The sequence below is a fragment of the Hordeum vulgare genome, chromosome 4H, assembly GCF_904849725.1.
Source record: "Hordeum vulgare subsp. vulgare chromosome 4H, MorexV3_pseudomolecules_assembly, whole genome shotgun sequence".
NCBI classification, from domain to species: domain Eukaryota; kingdom Viridiplantae; phylum Streptophyta; class Magnoliopsida; order Poales; family Poaceae; genus Hordeum; species Hordeum vulgare.
In genome coordinates this window covers 28,518,595-28,539,806 of record NC_058521.1, presented here as the reverse complement: position 1 = coordinate 28,539,806, position 21,212 = coordinate 28,518,595, and the positions used below count along the sequence as shown (strand labels likewise).

General features: G+C 45.8%; 1 protein-coding gene across 2 annotated transcripts; it reads left to right on the top strand.

Annotated features, from left to right (window-relative positions):
• Nucleotides 1-16,424: 16,424 nt before the first annotated feature.
• On the top strand, nt 16,425-20,244 carry LOC123447690 (GATA transcription factor 19-like). Of its 2 annotated transcripts, none has more exons than XM_045124319.1 (8): nt 16,425-16,661; nt 17,892-17,978; nt 18,056-18,171; nt 19,055-19,171; nt 19,281-19,386; nt 19,586-19,654; nt 19,726-19,799; nt 19,968-20,244. In XM_045124319.1, exons 1-8 carry the CDS (start codon nt 16,497-16,499, stop codon nt 20,035-20,037), a joined length of 804 nt encoding a protein of 267 aa, XP_044980254.1. In that variant the 5' UTR covers nt 16,425-16,496; the 3' UTR covers nt 20,038-20,244. The 2 variants fall into 2 exon arrangements, with proteins under 2 accessions (XP_044980254.1, XP_044980255.1); XM_045124320.1 differs by lacking the exon at nt 16,425-16,661 and adding an exon at nt 16,685-16,863.
• The last annotated feature ends 968 nt before the right edge of the window (nt 20,245-21,212 follow it).

Below are 21,212 nucleotides of genomic sequence, written 5' to 3'. Positions count from 1 at the left end.
GTGGTAGTACCCCCGAACAATCTACCCCAGTACTGGGGACATCGGGGTTATCTCACCACTACCAGTATTGAAGCAATAACGAACACCCTCGTTCTTAGATACTCAGCAATCTGAATGATGGCGATGTGCGCGATAATCCCTGGAGCTCAACTCCCCTGATACTTAGAGCATATATGAGGAACCAGGACAGGATTCCGTCACATCGAAATCATATAGATTTCACAAATACCCGCGTGATCCTAAAAAAAATTGAGCGAGAAAAGGAGTAGAGTTAAAGATTTCCTAAGACGGGTACCTCACCAGAGCATAGAAGAGGAGAAAAAAGAATCCTACTCTCCGATATAACTAAGACTCAAAACATTTTCTAGACTCGACTCGGCCAAATACGATCACACAAAGGCTCCTATGGTCGTAAGGCTCTGATTACCAACTTGTAACGACCAAGATGCGGTCCTTTCCGATCTGGGGGTCGAGGCCCCCGAATAGGAAAGAAGCGCATCTAAGCGTTTCGCAAGCAAGTAACATAGCACAATAGAATAATAAAAGTAGACAATTCGGGATTCAACTTTCTTCTTATTAATAACTCAGAGTACATCACAGATACAATCAAGGTAGTTCCGCTACGGACTACAAAACATGAAAATGCTATGCTACCCGGCCTGCAGGCCCACGATCACGACCACGCCTCAGTCCTCTGGATAGTTCACGTAGAGGCGGTATGTCTCCTCGTCGTACTCCCACGCCAGCTGAGTGCCGTCGAGATCATTTGTCTATGGGGTACCTGTACCTGTTGGGAGTTTCGAAGGAATCCGTGAGCCACGGGGACTCAGCAATCTAAGCCCTTGGTGCCAGAACTAGTCATGTTATTAGGTAGGGATTAGGTGAAGTGTAAAAGGCTGCAGCATCCTAAGCTTGATTAAGTGGCTAACTTACGCTAATTACAAGTGAAGGTGGTCTACACTAGCGGTCGGGACTACTTGATCACTAAGTGATCCTGAACACCTACCTACGGCATTCATAACCCCACCGTGTTCCCGATCGAAGAGAGATCTTCGAAGGGACAGTCACGGTTACACACACAGTTGGCAATTTTATTAGCTTATGTTTAAGTTCTCTAATACCGGATGCTAACAAAATATTCCAAGTTGCCACATAACCGCGGGCACGGCTTTCCGAAAGATTAAACCCTGCAGGGGTGCTCCAACTAGTCCATCACAAACGAACACAGGCCGCAAAGGCATCCTCAATCACGAATCTCGTGAGCTCGTCGGATTCCTTAGAGGAAAACCTCAACTCTGGGGGAAACCAGTGTAGGGGAACGTCGCATGGGAAACAAAAAATTTCCTACGCGCACGAAGACCTATCATGGTGATGTCCATCTACGAGAGGGGATATTCGATCTGCGTACCCTTGTAGATCGCACAGCAGAAGCGTTAAGAAACGCGGTTAATGTAGTGGAACGTCCTCACGTCCCTCGATCCGCCCCGCGAACCGTCCCACGAACCGTCCCGCGATCCGTCCCACGATCCGCTCCGATCTAGTGCCGAACGGACGACACCTCCGCGTTCAGCACACGTACAGCTCGACGATGATCTCGACCTTCTTGATCCAGCAAGAGAGACGGAGAGGTAGATGAGTTCTCCGGCAGCGTGACGGCGCTTCGGAGGTTGGTGGTGATCTAATCTCAGCATGGCTCCGCCCGAGCTCCGCAGAAACGCGATCTAGAGGTAAAACCGTGGAGGTATGTGGTCGGGCTGCCGTGGCAAAAGTTGTCTCAAATCAGCCCTAATACCTCAGTATATATAGGAGGGAGGGGGAGGGAAGAGGCAGCCTCAAACCCTCAAGGTTTGGCCGAAATTGGAGGTGGAGGAGTCCTACTCCAATCCTACTTGGAGTAGGATTCCACCTTCCCACTTGAAACTCTTTCCACCTTGTGTTTTTTCCTTCTCAAACCTTATGGGCCTTAGTGGGAACTTATTCCAGCCCACTAGGGGCTGGTTTATCTCTTCCCATAGCCCATGAGACCCCTTGGGGCGTGACACCCCTCCCGATGGTCCCCGGCACCCCTCCCGGCACTCCTGGTACACTACCGATGAGCCCGAAACTTTTCCGGTAACCAAAACAGGACTTCCTATATATCAATCTTTACCTACAGACCATTACGGAGCTCCTCGTGGCGTCCTGGATCTCATCCGGGACTCCGAACAACATTCGGTAACCAACCATATAACTCAAATACGCATAAAATAACGTCGAACCTTACGTGTGCAGACCCTACGGGTTCGAGAACTATGTAGACATGACCCGAGTGACTCCTCGGTCAATATCCAATAGCGGGACCTGGATGCCCATATTGGATCCCACATATTCTGTGAAGATCTTATCGTTTGAACCTCAGTGCCAAGGATTCATATAATCCCGTATGTCATTCCCTTTGTCCTTCGGTATGTTACTTGCCCGAGCTTCGATCGTCGGTATCCGCATACCTATTTCAATCTCATTTACCGGCAAGTCTCTTTACTCGTTCCGTAATACAAGATCCCGCAACTTACACTAAGTCACTTTGCTTACAAGGCTTCGGTGTGATGTTGTATTACCGAGTGGGCCCCGAGATACCTCTCCGTCACACAGAGTGACAAATCCCAGTCTCGATCCATACTAACTCAACGAACACCTTCGGAGATACATGTAGAGCATCTTTATAGTCACCCAGTTACGTTGCGACGTTTGATACACACAAAGCATTCCTCCAGTGTCAGTGAGTTATATGATCTCATGGTCATAGGAACAAATACTTGACACGCAGAAAAGAGTAGCAACAAAATGAGACGATCAACATGCTACGTCTATTAGTTTAGGTCTAGTCCATCACATGATTCTCTAATGATGTGATCCCGTTATCAAGTGACAACACTTGCCTATGGTCAGGAAACCTTGACCATCTTTGATCAACGAGCTAGTCAACTAGAGGCTTACTAGGGACAATGTTTTGTCTATGTATCCACACATGCACTGTGTTTCCAATCAATACAATTATAGCATGGATAATAAACGATTACCATGAACAAAGAAATATAATAATAACAAATTTATTATTGCCTCTAGGGCATATTTCCAACAGTCTCCCACTTGCACTAGAGTCAATAATCTAGTTCACATCACCATGTGATTCCAACGAATCCAACACCCATATAGTTATGGTATTTTGATCACGTCTTGCTCGTGAGAGAGGTTTTAGTCAACGGTTCTGAAACTTTCAGATCCGTGTGTTCTTTACAAATCTTTATGTCATCTTATAGATGCTGTTACTATGTGCTATTCGGAAATACTCCAAATATCTACTCTACTATACGAATCCGTTTCACTACTCATAGTTATTCGGATTAGTGTCAAAGCTTGCATCGACGTATCACTTTACGACGAACTCTTTAACCACCTCCATAATCGAGAAAAATTCCTTAGTCCATCAGTTACTACGGATAAATTTTGACCGCTGCTAGTGATTCAATCATGGATCACTCTCTGTACCTCTCAACATACTTTGAGTCAAGGCACACGTCAGGTGCGGTACCCAGCATGGCATACTTTAGAGTCTATGGCTAAGGCATAGAAGACGACCTTCGTCTATTCTCTTTATTCTGCTGGGGTCGGGTTTTGAGTCTTACTCAAATTCACACCTCACAACGCAACCAAGAACTCCTTCTTTGCTGATCTATTTTGAACTCCTTCAAAAACTTGTCAAGGCATGCATCTTGTTGAAACTTCTATCAAGCGCTTTCGATCTATCTCCATAGATCTTTGATGCTCAACGTTCAAGTAGCGCAATCCAGGTATTCCTTTGAAAAATCCTTTCAAACAACCTTGTATGCTTTACAGAAATTCTACATTACTTCTGATCCACAATATGTCAACCACATATACTTATCAGAAATTCTATAGTGCTCCCACTCACTTCTTTGGAAATACAAGTTTCTCATAAACCTTGTACAAACCCAAAATCTTTGATCATCTCATCAAAGTGTATATTCCAACTCCGAGATGCTTGCACTAGTCCATTGAAGGATCGCTGGAGCTTGCATACTTGCTAGTATATTTAGGATCGACAAAACCTCCTGGTTGTATCACATACAATGTTTGCTCAAGGAAACCATCGAGGAAACAATGTTTTGACATCCTATGTGCAATATTTCATAAATAGTGTAGCAACTACTAACATAATTCTAACAGACTTTCAGCATCGCTACGAGTGAGAAAGTCGCATCATAGTCAACTGTTGATCTTGTCGGAAACATCTTTGCGACAAGTCGAGCTTTTCTTAATAGTGACTTATCACCATCATCGTTTGTCTTCCTTTTAAAGATCCATATTTACTCAATAGTCCTATGACCATCAAGTAGTTCTTCCAAAGTCTACACTTTGTTTTCATACATGGATCCTCTCTCGGATTACATGGCTTCCAGCCATTTGTCGGAATCCGGGCCCACCATTGCTTTCTCCATAACTCGTAGGTTCACTGTTGCTCAACAACATGACCTCCAAGACAGGGCTACCGTACCACTCTGCAGTAGTACGCGACCTTGTCAACCTACGAAGCTTGTAGTAACTTGATCCGATGCTCGATGATCACCATCATCAGCTTTCACTTCAATTGGTGTAGGCGCCACAGGAACAACTTCCTGCGCCCTGCTACACACTGGTTGAAGTGATGGTTCAATAACCTCATTAAGTTCTACCACCCTCCCACTCAATTCTTTCGAGACAAACCTTTCCTCGAGAAAGGATCCGTTTCTAGAAACAAACACTTTGCTTTCGGATCTGAGATAGGAGATGTACCCAACTATTTTGGATATCCTATGAAGATGCATTTATCCGCTTTGGGTTTGAGCTTATTCGACTGAAACCTTTTCACACAAGTGTTGAAGCCCCAAACTTTCAAGAAACGACAGTTTAGATTTCTCCAAACCTCAGTCTATACTGTGTCATCTCAACAGAAATACGCGGTGCCCTATTTAAAGTGAATGCGGTTGTCTCTAATGCATAACCCATAAACGATAGTGGTAATTCGATAAGAGACATCATAGCATGCACCATACCAAATAGTGTGTGGCTATGACGTTCAGACACATCATCATACTATGATGTTCCAGGTGGCATGAACTGCGAAACAATTTCCATATTGTCTTAACTGCGTACCAAAACTTGTAACTCAGATATTCATTTCTATGATCATATCGTAGACAGTTTTATCCTCTTGTTACGACAAACTTCACTCCGAAACAGAATTGAACTTTTCAATATTTCATACTTGTGATTCATTAAGTAAATACTCTTGTATCTACTCAAATCGTCACTGAAGTAAGAACATAATGATATCCACTGCGTGCCTCAGCACCCATTGGACTGCATACATCAATATGTATTACTTCCAACAAGTTACTTATCTTGTTTTCATCTCAATGAAAACAAGGCCTTGCTCATGTGGTATGATTTGCATGTCACTAGTGATTCAAAATAAAGTGAGTATAAAGATCCATCAGCATGGAGACTCTTCACGCAATTTATACCAACATGACTCAAGCGGCAGTGCCACAAGTAAGTGGTACTATCATCATTACCTCGTATATTTTGGCACCAATATCATGAACATGTGTAACACTACGATCGAGATTCAATAAACCATTGAGGGTAATTATTCAAGCAAATAGAATAACTATTATTCTTTTAAATGAATAATCGTATTGCAACAAACACGATCCAATCATGTTCATGCTCAACGCAAACACCAAATAACAATTATTTGGGTTTCACCACCAATCCCGATGATAGAGGGAGCGTGCGACGTTTGATCATATCAACCTTGGAAACACTTCCAACACGTATCGTCACCTCGCCTTTAGCTAGTCTCCGTTTATGTCGTAGCTTTCATTTCGTGTTACTAATCACTTAGCAACCAAACCGGTATCCAATACCCTCATGCTACTAGGATTACTAGTAAAGTACACATCAACATCATGTATATCAAATATACTTCTTTCGACTTTTGCCAGCCTTCTTATCTACCAAGTATCTAGAGTTGCTCCGCCTCAGTGACCGTTCCCCTCATAACAGAAGCACTCAGTCCCGGGCTTGGGTTTAATCTGGGGTCTCTTCATTAGTGCAGCAACTGCTTTACCGTTTCACGAAGTATCCCTTCTAGCCCTTGCCTTTCTCGAAACTTAGTGGTTTTACTAACCATCAACTATTGATGCTCCTTCTTGATTTCTACTTTCGCAGTGTCAAACATCGCGAATCGCTCAAGGATCATTGTATCTATCCTTGATATGTTATAGTTCATCACGAAGCTCTCACAGCTTGGTGGCAGTGACTTTGGAGAACCATCACTATCTTATCTGGAAGTTCAACTCCCACTTGATTCAAGCGATTGTCGTACTCAGATAATCTGAGCACATGCTCAACGATTGAGCTTTTCTCCTTTACTTCGTGGACAAATAATCTTGTCGGAGGTCTCATACCTCTTAACAAGGGCACAAGCATGAAATCACAATTTCATCTCTTTAGAACATCTCTTATGTTCCGTGATGTTTCAAAACGTCCTCGGTGGTGCCTTGCTTCTAAGCCATTAAGTATTTTCTACTGAACTATCATGTAGTCATCAGAAACGTGTATGTCGGATGTTCACAACATCTACAGACGACGCTCGAGGTGCAGCACACCGAGTGGTGCATTAAGGACATAAGCCTTCTGCGCAGCAACGAGGACAATCCTCGGTTTTACAGACTCAGTCTGCAAAGTTTGCTACTATCAACTTTCAACTAAATTTTCTCTAGGAACATATAAAAACAGTAGAGCTATAGCGCAAGCTACATTGTAATTCACAAAGACCATTAGACTATGTTCATGACAATTAGTTCAATTAATCATATTACTTAAGAACTCCCACTCAAAAAGTACATCTCTCTAGTCATTTGAGTGGTACATGATCCAAATCCACTAGCTCAAGTCCGATCATCACGTGAGTCGAGAATAGTTTCAGTGGTAAGCATCCCTATGTTAATCATATCAACTATACGATTCATGCTCGACCTTTCGGTCTCATGTGTTCCGAGGCCATGTCTGCACATGCTAGGCTCGTCAAGCTTAACCCGAGTGTTCCGCGCGTGCAACTGTTTTGCACCCGTTGTATGTGAACGTTGAGTCTATCACACCCAATCATCACGTGGTGTCTCGAAACGAAGAACTGTCGCAACGGTGCACAGTCGGGGAGAACACAATTTCGTCTTGAAATTTTAGTGAGAGATCACCTCATAATGCTACCGTCGTTCTAAGAAAGATAAGGTGCATAAAAGTATTAACATCACATGCAATTCATAAGTGACATGATATGGCCATCATCACGTGCTCTTTGATCTCCATCACCAAAGCACCGGCACGATCTTCTTGTCACCGGCGCCACACCATGATCTCCATCAACGTGTCGCCATCGGGGTTGTCGTGCTACTCATGGTATTACTACTAAAGCTACATCCTAGCAAAATAGTAAACGCATCTCCAAGCACAAACGTTAGTTTAAAGACAACCCTATGGCTCCTGCCGGTTGCCGTACCATCGACGTGCAAGTCGATATTATCTATTACAGCATGATCATCTCATACATCCAATATATCACATCGCATCGTTGGCCATATCACATCACAAGCATACCCTGCAAAAACAAGTTAGACGTCCTCTAATTTTGTTGTTGCATGTTTTACGTGGTGACCATGGGTATCTAGTAGGATCGCATCGTACTTACGCAAACACCACAACGGAGATATATGAATTGCTATTTAACCTCATCCAAGGACCTCCTCGGTCAAATCCGATTCAACTAAAGTTGGAGAAACTGACACTTGCCAGTCATCTTTGAGCAACGGGGTTACTCGTAGCGATGAAACCAGTCTCTCGTAAGCGTACGAGTAATGTCGGTCCAAGCCGCTTCAATCCAACAATACCGCGGAATCAAGAAAAGAATAAGGAGGGCAGCAAAACGCACATCACCGCCCACAAAAACTTTTGTGTTCTACTCGAGAAGACATCTACGCATGAACCTAGCTCATGAAGCCACTGTTGGAGAACGTCGCATGGGAAACAAAAAATTTCCTACGCGCACGAAGACCTATCATGGTGATGTCCATCTACGAGAGGGGATTTCCGATCTACGTACCCTTGTAGATCGCACAGCAGAAGCGTTAAGAAACGCGGTTGATGTAGTGGAACGTCCTCATGTCCCTCGAACCGCCCCGCAAACCGTCCCACGATCAAGTGCCGAAAGGACGGCACCTCCGCGTTCAGCACACGTACAGCTCGACGATGATCTCGGCCTTCTTTATCCAGCAAGAGATACGGAGAGGTAGATGAGTTCTCCGGCAGCATAACGGTGCTCCGGAGGTTGGTGATGATCTTATCTCGACAGGGCTCCGCCCGAGCTCCGCAGAAACGCGATCTAGAGGTAAAACCGTGGAGATATGTGGTCGGGCTGCCGTGGCAAAGTTGTCTCAAATCAGCCCTAAAACCTCCGTATATATAGGGGGGAGAGGGGGAGCCTTGCCTTGGTGTCCAAGGACCTCCAAGGGGTTCGGCCGAGCCAAGGGGGGAGTCCTCCCCTTCCAAACCGAATCCAACTAGGTTTGGAAGGAGGAGTCCTTCCCCCTTTTTCCCACCTCCTCTTTTTTTTTCTTTTCTCTTTGATTTTCTTCCTATGGCGCATAGGGCCTTCTTGGGCTGTCCCACCAGCCCACTAAGGGCTGGTGCGCCACCCCCAAGGCCTATGGGCTTCCCCGGGGTGGGTTGCCCCCCCCCCCCCCCCCCCGGTGAACACCCGGAACCCATTCGTCATTCCCGGTACATTCCCGGTAACTCCGAAAACCTTCCGGTAATCAAATGAGGTCATCCTATATATCAATCTTTGTTTCCGGACCATTCCGGAAACCCTCATGACATCCGTGATCTCATCCGGGACTCCGAACAACATTCGGTAACCAACCATATAACTCAAATACGCATAAAACAACGTCGAACCTTAAGTGTGCAGACCCTGCGGGTTCGAGAACTATGTAGACATGACCCGAGTGACTCCTCGGTCAATATCCAATAGCGGGACCTGGATGCCCATATTGGATCCTACATATTCTACGAAGATCTTATTGTTTGAACCTTAGTGCCAAGGATTCATATAATCCCGTATGTCATTCCCTTTGTCCTTCGGTATGTTACTTGCCCGAGATTCGATCGTCAGTATCCGCATACCTATTTCAATCTCGTTTACCGGCAAGTCTCTTTACTCGTTCCGTAATACAAGATCCCGCAACTTACACTAAGTCACATTGCTTGCAAGGCTTGTGTGTGATGTTGTATTACCGAGTGGGCCCCGAGATACCTCTCCGTCACACGGAGTGACAAATCCCAGTCTCGATCCATACTAACTCAACTAACACCTTCGGAGATACCTGTAGAGCATCTTTATAGTCACCCAGTTACGTTGCCACGTTTGATACACACAAAGCATTCCTCCGGTGTCAGTGAGTTATATGATCTCATGGTCATAGGAACAAATACTTGACACGCAGAAAACAGTAGCAACAAAATGACACGATCAACATGCTACGTCTATTAGTTTGGGTCTAGTCCATCACGTGATTCTCCTAATGACGTGATCCAGTTATCAAGCAACAACACCTTGTTCATAATCAGAAGACCCTGACTATCTTTGATCAACTGGCTAGCCAACTAGAGGCTTGCTAGGGACAGTGTTTTGTCTATGTATCCACACATGTATATAAGTCTTCATTCAATACAATTATAGCATGGATAATAAACGATTATCTTGATACAAGAATTATAATAATAACTATATTTATTATTGCCTCTAGGGCATAATTCCAACAACAACATACCATGCCCTCTCACATATGGTCATGTGGAGGTGCAAAGCTTGTTTTGCAAAGGTGGAGTGCCTCTCACACACACATCTACTCCACTCCACACACAAGCACATCAAGCTCAAGATCAACACACCTACCTACACATGCTAAACATAGCTTGCATCACATGGCAAACATACACACACCATAGCCCTCATAAGATGCACTTTCACATGAAACTCTAGTGCATCACACACAACAAAAGGCTATGCTTGCAATCCTACTAGCGTAAAACAATCTACACAAGCTCTACTAAATACATCTTCTTCACTCACAATGCATAAACATGGATCATAACTAGCAACACACAAACTTCCAACCAGATCATGAGAGGGGGGGTAATTCCCTACCTACATGTGCAGAAAAACTATAGGTCTACAAAGAGCATGGGGCTGCATAAAAAATCAACAGCAAGGGAAAGAAAAATAAAAGGAGCAAGGAAAGGGGAAAAATGGGCAGGCCTGGGATTCGATCCCAGGTGCCCCTGGTACTGCCCTGTGGAGCAAACGACCCTGCTACCATGCGCTAGCTCGACAGGGTAAGATAACTAAGCAGGTAAAACTGCCCTGCTGATGCAAATGCTACTGCTGCCGAAAAGAAACAAAAAAAGGGGGTTGCTGCGCTAGGGGGATTCGAACCCTGTACCTGTTGGAAACAAGCAGAGACCAACTCCACTGCGCTACGTTGTTGAACTTGACAGAGAAGGGGAGCTAGCTCTGAAGAACCACGCCCCTGCTACGAGGCATCCCGCCGGCGACCGAACCAGAGGAAGCTGGCGGCGTCTACCACGACCACCTACGGCAGGAAGGAACATCGGCGAGGGACGCGGGGAACCGAGGGGTTCCGTTTTCGTACAAAGCGCGGGAAAAGGTGCTCGCTTGGCACCACGCTACTGCACCGGAGTTGCTGCTGCTACTACCGCCGTGGTCTACCGTCGAACTCCGGCAGGGCATCGGCCGCTCCTAGTCGACGCGCGCTAAGCAGAGAGGGGGAGCGAAAAGAGGTGTTGCAGCTCACCTAGGCTCACCGACGGGATCGAACGGAGAGGAAGGAGGGTAGCGAGCCGAAGCAAAGGAGGTGGCCGGCCGGGGAAGAAGAGCACATCGTGGACGTCGAGGATGTCGAGGAAGAAGCCGTCGAGTAGCTGCGGGAACACGATCTCCTCGGTCACCGCGTCCTCCTGGTGCTGTTGAAGGGGCGAGAAGTCGACGCCTGCTGCTGCTACGAGCTCATCGAGCTCCTCTCATGGCGTGGCCTTCGGGGTCCTGCCTTGACGGGGCGCGAGGGGGGGAGAAGGAAAAAACGGGAGCCCTAGAGTGGTGGGGAGGATGTGGGCTCCTTATAACGTCTCGGGAGGCGAGCTTGGAGCCACCAGATCAAAGGGAAGAGGGGATCGACGGTGGTGTTGGCGTGGTAGTGGGGTGACGACAGCCGAGGAAGGAGACGACCTGCTACTGGGCTTGCTGCGCTACTGGGAGAGCTGGGCCTCTCTGGTGGGAGGAAGCCCACCAGAGCATCACTTAAAATAAAAAGGCCCTCCCTGCAATTCCTATTAGATAAAACCACAGAGAAAAGGGAAAAGGCCACACAGAAAAAGAAAGAAGATAAATTAAAGCAAAAATGTTTCTCGGCCTGAAAAATAGCAAGCTAAATAAATAAAATAACAGAATGATTTTTTTCGCATATGAAATAAATACAAAACAACATTGTAGATTCTGTTTTGTGTTTATTTACACCTTCAAAACACTTTTCAAAACACCAAATTTAGCACCCGAGATATGCCCACAATATTCCTTAATCAAAAGACATTTTTTTAAAGCAGAGATAATAAGGTGGAATTTTGAACTTGAGAATGAGGAGAGAAAAGGGTTTGCAAGTAAATAGAGGGTTTTGAAAAAATATGACAATCACCACTACTCTTAGTACTCCAACACATGACATCATAGCAGCACCTCATCACATATACAAGGTCACATGCATCACAAGGTAGCTAACCACAAGATCACCACACCACATGAAATGCTAGGATCATATTGCAACAACACAAGACAAGGGCATGCAATGATATGGTATGCATGCATGCATGAGAAGGAAATAGTAAGGAACACACATGAAATCATGGTACCAACTATAACATCATAATCTTTGACAAGTGGACCCACTTGCAATGGTTCCAAAATAGGGAAGGTTACACATGGGGCACTACAAGTGGACACTCCACCAGCTCATCAGACCTTAGTAGAAGCATTCGCCGATGCACTTCTCTCAACTCCTTCGACGACCACCGGAGTAGCAAGTCAGAGGACTTCATCGCCATATGGAGGAGATCCAGTCTAGAGAGACGTTTAGCTCTATAATGTTCGAACATTTAGCAACTTTTTTCCAAAGGGGGAGAATGTGTATAGATCATAGGGCTTCAAGAGAGAGAGTCTCGTCTTTCACTTTTGTTTTTCTTGGATGTTCTTGATACATTTGGTTTCACTTTGTTCGTCTCGTGGTTTAAACTATATCGTGCTTGATCATACACTTATCGTTTGATGCTATGATTGCCTATCCATGTGTCATATATTATGATTAGTGACTTGTATGCTTGGTAATGTGTGCATTGCAATTCGTTCATATCATTCTATGCACTCCATCAAGATGTATGTGACATGGAGGAGTAACCCATTATCCTAATGAATCGTGCATTTGCATTCAGACACAAATTCAAATTAATGCACAAATTTAGGGGGAGCTCTTTATTATCACGTACTTCTCAAAGGAACGATGTCATGCATTGATTATATCCATTGTCGAAGCTTTGGTCTACATGTTTTCATCAATTACCAAAAAAATGGAGACTGAAAGAAAACTTATCCCTTGGTGGTTTTGGGAATTAATTTCAACATATAGCTCATTGATCAATCAAGTATATTTCAGAAAATGTTTAATGATTGCAATGGCTAGGATATGTGAAGAGGAACCCCTAGGATGCAAAGGATTCATATTGGCAAAAAGTTCAAGACTATACATTTTACTTTAAGTGATTTGATCACATAGTTCATAGGAAATCCAATACTATTAAGAAGGGATGAGGTACTGATGATGACCTGGTTGCTCAATTGTTTAAATATTTGCCACCAAAAACCCTCAAACCCTTCCTCCTATCACTTATATCCAAAACTCTAAAAGACAATTCGGAACCACCGATTTCTCCATTTCAGTGCCACCGAGTTAAGCCTAGACAGAACCCTAAGCCGAACACTAACATCTCGGTGCAACCGAGACTGCGTTCGGTGCAACCGAGACTGTGTTCGGTGCAACCAAAAAGTAGTGACCAACTTTTCATGGTCAAGTTATTTCTTTTCAAAATCTCTTAGATGAAGTAATCGGAACATCTGAAGGGTTGGATTTGCTTAGGTCATGTTGAATCGGTCTCATAGAGTTGTTTCTTTCATCTCACCAAAAAGCCAAAAGTTGGAACTTTCTACACTAGTCGGTACCACTGAGATTTATATTTTGTGTCACCGAGTTGGACAATAATGTTGTAACGATTGGTTTATGGTGATGGCTATATATATACCCCTCCACCATCACTTACTCTCTAAGAGAGCCATCCGAATGAAACTACACTTCCACCATTCAATTTTCCGAGAGAGAACCACCTACTCATGTGTTGAGATCAAGGGATTCCACTCCAACCAGTAGATCCTTGATTTCTAGCCTCCCCAAGTTGCTTTCCACCCAATCATCCTCTTCTACCAATCAAATTTCTACATGAGTGTTGAGGAGACTACCTTTTGAAGTACAAGAGCAAGGAGTTCATCATAAACACAACATCTACTACCTTTTGGAGAGTGGTGTCTCCTAGATTGGTTAGGTGTCGCTTGGGAGCCTCCAAATCGTGTGGAGTTGAACAAAGAAGTTTGTAACGGCAAGGAGATCACCTACTTCATGAAGATCTACCCCGAGTGAGGATAGTCCTTCATGGATGTAAGCCATGGTGGAATAGACAAGGTTGCTTATTCACGGACCCTTCATGGACTCGTGCAGCCATTACCTTGTGTGGGTTGAAGTCTCTATCAACGTGGACGTACGATAGCACCAACTATCGGGACCACATCAAAAAAATTGTGTCTTCATTGTGTTTGATATCTACAATCCCTCATTTGCATTCACTTGCAATGTCTTTACTTTCCGTTGCACAACTCGTAGACTTGCATGTGTAGGGTGTGCTAGAATCGAATCGCTAAAACTTGCCTACCGATAAAATTGGGAAAATGGTAAGTTTTAATTTGGTCAAGTAGTCTAATCACCCCCCCCCCTCTAGACATACTTTCGATCCGCCATAATTTAATCGGAAGGGCTCATGCTTTGTCTTCACGTGTATTTTTAGTCTGCTTAGGCTTTGTGTCCTGCTTAGGAAGTCAAGTGCGGCGATGACTGTGAAGATGGAATATGGTTCTTCCCACCATGCCCTTGTTCTGGCGGCGTGTCTCGCTTCGTAGGAGGCTGTGTGGGCGTGTCTCCGATGGATCAAGCAAGATTCATTAATTTTTGTTCGTTTTCATTGGGTTTTCATGGATCCAGTCTTCGTTCGTTTGTGCTCTTGTGCCTACAAGTTGGATCCTTTCGATCTACACTTCTCTTCGTTAAAGGTGGTTGTTGTTCTGGTGTGTTGGTTCTGTTGGAACTTAGGACGATGACTTCCTGACTAGCTACTACAACAAGGTTGGCTTGGCTCCAATGAAGAAGGGTGATGACGATGACACGCCATCGGCTTGCTCAAGTGCTTGTAGTCATCGCTAAGTAGCATACAAATATGGATGTAGTTTATTATTATTATTTCTTGTGTTCTTTGTACTGTCATGGTGTGATGAATAGATCACAAGTTTTAAAAAAAATTGAATTAGATGATGGCGTCGAAACCCTCCTCACGTCACCACCATGCGTGTCAAACCAAAGAGACGTTACGGTATCTCCAACGCCGAACCTCAAACCACTCGCAACCGTTCAGATCGTGCGGTTCGAATGTGTTTTGGCATCGAACGCGGTCCCGCACCGGTCCGTGGGCCGTTCTGAACGTGTTTTTCGCTGCAAACCAGAGACAAAGTGGGGCGAGGGTTTGCGGGTGTCCAGACCGCTCACACGTCTGCGTCTAGCAACATGGCCCACTCAAAACCCTCCTCCCTCACCCGCGTGCATTCCAGCCCCTCGCCACGTGCCCGCATTCATGCTGATGTATAGCGGCTGCTTCGCATTGATGTTGGCCCAGAGCGAATGAGACCTATCACTACCGACATTGAAGCGGTGCGTCGACCGAGAGAGCGTCGCCCACTGCACCCTTGACTGAACACACCTTTCCACCACATTCAAATGGCTGGAGACTACATACCTTCCTCCATTAAACTCGCGCATATGCTCAGAAACCTACTCCGGCCAATGTTCGTTCTCTAGAGGACTGACATTAAACACATGTCGGTTGGCTCCGGGCACCCACCCGCTATTTAAACAACGCCTGACGCAGGGCAAAAATCGCACCACACATTGCTCCCCATCTCCCACTCTTTGTGACAGCCGGCGAGCAGGAAGATGAGTTCTCCCGCATAAAAGCCGTCTGGATGGTGCGTCGAGCCCGTCGGATACGAGCTAGGCAACTCTCTCCTCCACCTTGCTTTCCGCTCAAGGCCATCAATACCATGGGCGAGGCTCCAAGCGGGTGCCTCCCGCAGCAACTCGCCGCTCCAAGCCACCTCGCGGAGGAAAAGTAGAACATGGGAAGGCGTTGCCACTTGGGTCCCACGAAGGCTACCGTCGTCGCATCGCCGGCGTGCATTGTCGATGTCTTGCCTACTCGCGGACCACCGTCCCCCCTTCCAAAAAAACAGCCTTGATCCGTGCTTCACAGAAGCGAAGACCATCCTTCTCGTCCGGTTAAGCATATCCCTCTGGTGCCACTCTGATGAGCGGCGCTGGCGAATAAAGAGAAGACATAGGCTATTATTCCCCTCTCGGTGAAGCATATACCTCTAGGGCTCTCAGCATTATGAGGAATGGACTGTCGAACATGGGGAAGACATGTCATCGAAGTGAAGGGTTGCAGAGCAAATAGAGGTGGTGCTTCATTTTTGGGGGCTCATGGCCGGCCTGGGATGAGGAACGGATGTCGACGGTCATTTTAGTTGAGCTTAGAGTCTGATCAACTTGAAATATATATAAATATAACTAAATTGTTTTGATTAGATGAAAAGTAAAATACAAATAGACATATGCTGCTATCTTTAAATGACATGTTTACGCATCCACATTTATGAAATCATCCCCTCGATACCGGAAGCAATCTACGGATCAAATAGATACCCCGAGTTTAGAACCGAAAACCCAAAATATGCAGCCCTCACGCACACGCTCTCCTCGACGGGACACGCAAGCCCGTGTACATAAATCCATCACACGTGCGGGCTCCCACCCATCCCCCACACGTGCGCGCGAACCGAGAGAGCCCGGCCGCCTCTCCCGGGTCCCGGCCCATCCCAACCGTCCGATCCCCAGCCGATGGCGGCGGAGCCCGCGGCGGACGGCCACGATCCCCCGCTGGCGGATGCCTCCGGCGACGACGACGCCGCGGCGGCGGACGCGCTCCTGAGCGCGGCCTCGGAGCAGCTGACGCTGGTGTACCAGGGGGAGGTCTACGTCTTCGACCCCGTCCCGCCCCAAAAGGTCGCGCCTTCTGCACCGTTCGCTTCAATTTTTGTTCCCATCTGTTTCTTCGGACCGTGTTGACTTTGTCTGCGAGCGCGGGCTCCGAATTGCGCCCAGAAAATATAGGTTTGTTGGTAGATTTCGATCGTTCCATCGATTTCCATGTCCCCTGCAGTGGAATTGCACCGTCATGGAGACAGTTCCCTCGATTTTCAGCCTGGTAATATCTGTAGAAATATATATTTTTTAGTTCTGTTGATTGAACTTTCAGAGGAATTGGTTATGTACTATGGAGAAATTGAATACTTGAAGCAGCGGAGGGTTTGTTTGCGCCCTTGCTGAATTGAATTGCGCCAAGAATGTGTCCTCTGTGGCTGTTCTGTCGTTCGAGCTTTCAGGAAAGGGGCTAATATCTGCTTACATTCGATTACCTTTTGTTAGTAATATGTGCTGTGCTTGATTGCTAAAGTGTGCCATTTTATTAGATAGATTTCGGACGTTTTTACCTGCTTTGATGTGCTTATGAATGGTTGCTGAATAGTGGACCGTATGCTGCGAGATTTGGCCAAGCATGATTGTTTTGAATGAATTTTTAATTGACATATGGAGATTATCAAAGCTTAGTATCTTGTTCTGCTGTTGTTAGAGTACGGTTCTTGATTGTTGTCCTTTATTGTTCTCAAATTTCTCACCCTTTTCTCTTGTTCTGCTTGTGGTTATTCCTTATTGCATTTCTGTGGCCATCCATCTGTCAGTGATTTTGCAGGTGACATGGTTCAGTGTTAGAGTACGGTTCTTGATGGTTTTGGGGCACAGTTATTGCTTTGCCAAAAGATTCACTGTCTAAACGATGTTTGTATGCCATGCACTCCTATGTGGTTATACCGAATTGCACAAAAACAGAAGTCCATTTTCTATGTTCGTGTGCACCCATGTTATTTTTCCCTTTGACAAAACACAAAAAGCTTTGAGCCTTGATGCGTTGTCCGAAGGAATGGTTATGTGCAAGCCCATGGAAGGGCCAACATCCCAAAATTACAACACTACACTCATAAGTGCTAGGCACCACCGAGAGAGACGTCTCTGAACATATCATGAGTCAGTTATGATGCAGCCATATTACATTTCAAGGGTGATTGCATGATCAAATCACTATTTGTTAAATCATCGTTCAAGTGTTTATGGTGATCAGTTCATGGTCATTTGTAATAAGTTTACTTGATTAATTATTTTCCTAGTGTTATACAGGTTCAAGCTGCTCTATTGGTGCTTGGAGGGTGTGAGCTGCCTACTGGTTTAGTAAGCATGGCTGGGCCTACTGCATATGGTGAAAAGGTACCATCAGCTGTACAATCTCTGCAACAAGGTTGTGTGAATGCTTTTAGTTTCTAAGTTTTTTGTCATGTCTGCAGAGTACAACTGTGGCTGCCAAAAGGGTTGCTTCCTTAATGAGGTTTCGTGAGAAGAGGAAGGAAAGATGTTTTGATAAGAAAATAAGATACGGAGTGCGCAAGGAAGTTGCCCAAAAGTACAGACTCAATCCATGCCCATTCTCTTGTAGGTGTTTTCTTAGAGTTATTAGCGTACAAATGCTTTTTTGCATTATGGAAGCAAGCAGGATTTGATTAGTCATCACACATTTAGATCATATGAAGGGGGATATACTTCAGCTTTCTGCATTCGTTATGCCACAACCAAGCAGGCCTTGATTATTAATCACACGTTTAGACCACATTAATGAGGTTGTACTCCAGCTTTCTGCATTCGCAATGCCACATTCGTCTTTGGCACAAATCTAGAATTCTACCTGATTCATCGGCCTCTTTGGTTTGATGTCTAGCCTACCAATCTGAGACAATTTTGTTAGTCTTGAATAATTCCTCAACCACCAATGTCTGAGCAAAAGTTGAACAATTCCTCAATCACCAATGTCCGAGGAAAAGTTTAAGTACTAGTAACATGTAATAGTCCGGAAACATGGATCATGGAATGTTAATTCTGAGAATATTGGTGCACTGAGGCTTTTTTTTTACTAGGACTAAAGCAGTCTGGCTCTGGTACATTTTACTAGTCTATTTGTGTGTAGTTGCTATAGGTTTTCATAGTCCTCATAAGCAAAGGCAATTTTTGTAGCACTTCATTGCACTTGGTTATCAAGCTCTTGATGTTTGTTGGTTTAGGAAGAATATCACGTTGCTGCTTATATGAGTCAGCACTGAATAAAGAAACTAATTCGGATTTCTACAGTTATGATTTACTGTTACCTTGGAAGGTAGTCGTGTTCTGTTTACTATTCCTGATACAAAATCATACCTGGTGGTCAAGAGATTTCCCTTGAGATTATTTTTTCGTTGTGGATTATTTATCTCATACATTGCACAGCATATATACTCATTAATTATCGCTGGCAGGATGAAACGGCGTAAAGGACAGTTTGCTGGAAGGGCAGATTTTGGTGATGCTGCAAGTTCTTCTGCAGCTTGTGTCTCTGCAGCCGATGGCGAGGATGATCATTTCCGAGAATCCCAGTGAGTGAGTTGTCATGACATGTGTACGTGCAAATCACGTTTCATCACTTCATACACAGAAGGTTTTTCCCTGTGTTTATTATGGGCTAATGTTGGTTTGCTTTCCTAGTTGTCAAAACTGTGGTGTCAGCTCAAGGCTTACTCCAGCAATGCGTCGGGGGCCGGCTGGCCCAAGGACCCTCTGTAATGCTTGTGGCCTGATGTGGGCAAATAAGGTACTTTAGCAACCTTGATGCCTGTTATGTTTCCTTTCTTTCAGGTGTGGAAAAAAAGCAAAAGCAGCATGCTCGTGAATCGAACTAAATTCCTGAAGTTTAACTGGTTTACAAATTGCCTAACTGATCACCTGCTGATGTTTATGACACCTGCTAGCAGTTTGCTACTTTGCTACTACTTATCCTCAGATAATTTCAGGGTACTCTGAGAAGTCCTTTGAATGCCCCAAAGATGACGGTGCAGCATCCCGCCAATCCGAGTAAAATGGTGCGTTCTGTGATTTAACTTATTTGATTGAACATTTCATGTTCAGTTTGTTTGCGTTTCTTCCTACACAGGAAAGTGTGGATGATGATAAAGCAATTGTGTGTGCTGAGCATAACCATACCGCGGTCAAAATGGACTCTGAGATGTAAGCACGCCTTCTTTACCGCATCTCAGATCACTGTCTAGCAGCTATATCTTACAAGGTCCTCATGCCAGGATTTAAATCAATTAGAATGCCAATTCTGTACCATCATCTGACCTTCTATTTTCTTGATCTTATTTTCTTTTGTGGGGATTCTACTTTCTTCATCAGGAGTCCGGAACAAGAACAGAAACCGGAACTGCGCCCGGCGACCGAAGGCGACAGCATGGCTGATTCATGACAAGTGTATATAAACTGAGACATAGGTTTTTGTCAGATATTTCCTGACTTTAGAAATGATGTATAACGCAACAAAACTAACTAAAGCATGCATCAACAACATGCCGTATTTATCCCCTCCATGTATTATATTACTACATTGTATACCCAACAGTTCTGCAATGCAGAGAATTCAGCAATGCAATGCAATGCAATCCATCACATCATCACATTCTTGCCAGTTGTATGCTAGTGATTTGCCTCATCATCATCAAAAAAAGGGGAAACAGATCCTTATGATTTTGATAACAGATCAACATATCTTCACTAACATAGCAGAAGATATGAATCGAACTTCAATGAATGGCTACAAAATAGCATCGCAAAAAAAAAGGCTACAAAATAGGTTTACAGACATACAAATCGCAACAGGTTTAGCCCTTCACGAACAACATAAGAGTAGCATCACAGGTTTGCATTAGAATCCGGTACGCATCGGGAAGATGGGGCTCGGCGACTTGGACCGCTGTTGCTGCTGCTGCTGCTGCTGCCTCGTGGACTGCAGCGCCTGGCCGACCATGGCGGCGCGCGACGCCGGCGACACGGGCGCGCCGCCGTCCAGCGCGCGCAGGTAGGCCTCGTCGTCCTCCACGCTCCCGCCGCCGCCCAGCGCCTTGCGCACGACGCGCTGCATGTCGTAGGACGTCAGCTCGTGCTCCTCCGTGAGCTCGGGCCCGTCGGAGCGCGCCGCAAAGCCAGACAGCAGCAGGGACGACGACGACGGCGCCCCTCCTCCCTCCCGCGCGAGGGCGCCGCGGTACGGGCTCACCGTGAACTGCGCGCCGCAGCCGTCCTCGTTGTCGTCGTCCTCGTCGTAGTCGTAACCGTAGCTGTAGCCGGCGTCGGTCTGCTGGCCGCCTAACCTCCGCGCGCCGCTCAGATCGAACTCCCCGAACTCCATGTCGCTCCCGCTCTCGTCGTCCTCGTCCTCCTGCTCCGCGGACGCGCCGTCGACGAACACGACGCGAAGGCGGAACTCCACGCCGTAGCCGGCCCCGCACCTCGCCCGGACGCGCGCCGCGGCCGCAGGGATCTCCGCGGCGACCTCCGGGCGCAGCGCCGGGTTGTCGATCCGGGCCACCAGGTCCTTGAACGCGCGCTCCGCCGCTCCCTGGCAATCGCCCAGGTCGGCGAGCG

Excerpts from the sequence above, each read along its gene's own strand:
- LOC123447690 (XM_045124319.1), top strand. The coding sequence starts at position 16,497 with ATGGCGGCGGAGCCCGCGGCGGACGGCCACGATCCCCCGCTGGCGGAT. Across the intron at positions 16,662-17,891 it reads ACCCCGTCCCGCCCCAAAAG|GTTCAAGCTGCTCTATTGGT; the intron begins GTCGCGCCTTCT and ends AGTGTTATACAG. Across the intron at positions 19,655-19,725 it reads CCGCCAATCCGAGTAAAATG|GAAAGTGTGGATGATGATAA; the intron begins GTGCGTTCTGTG and ends CTTCCTACACAG.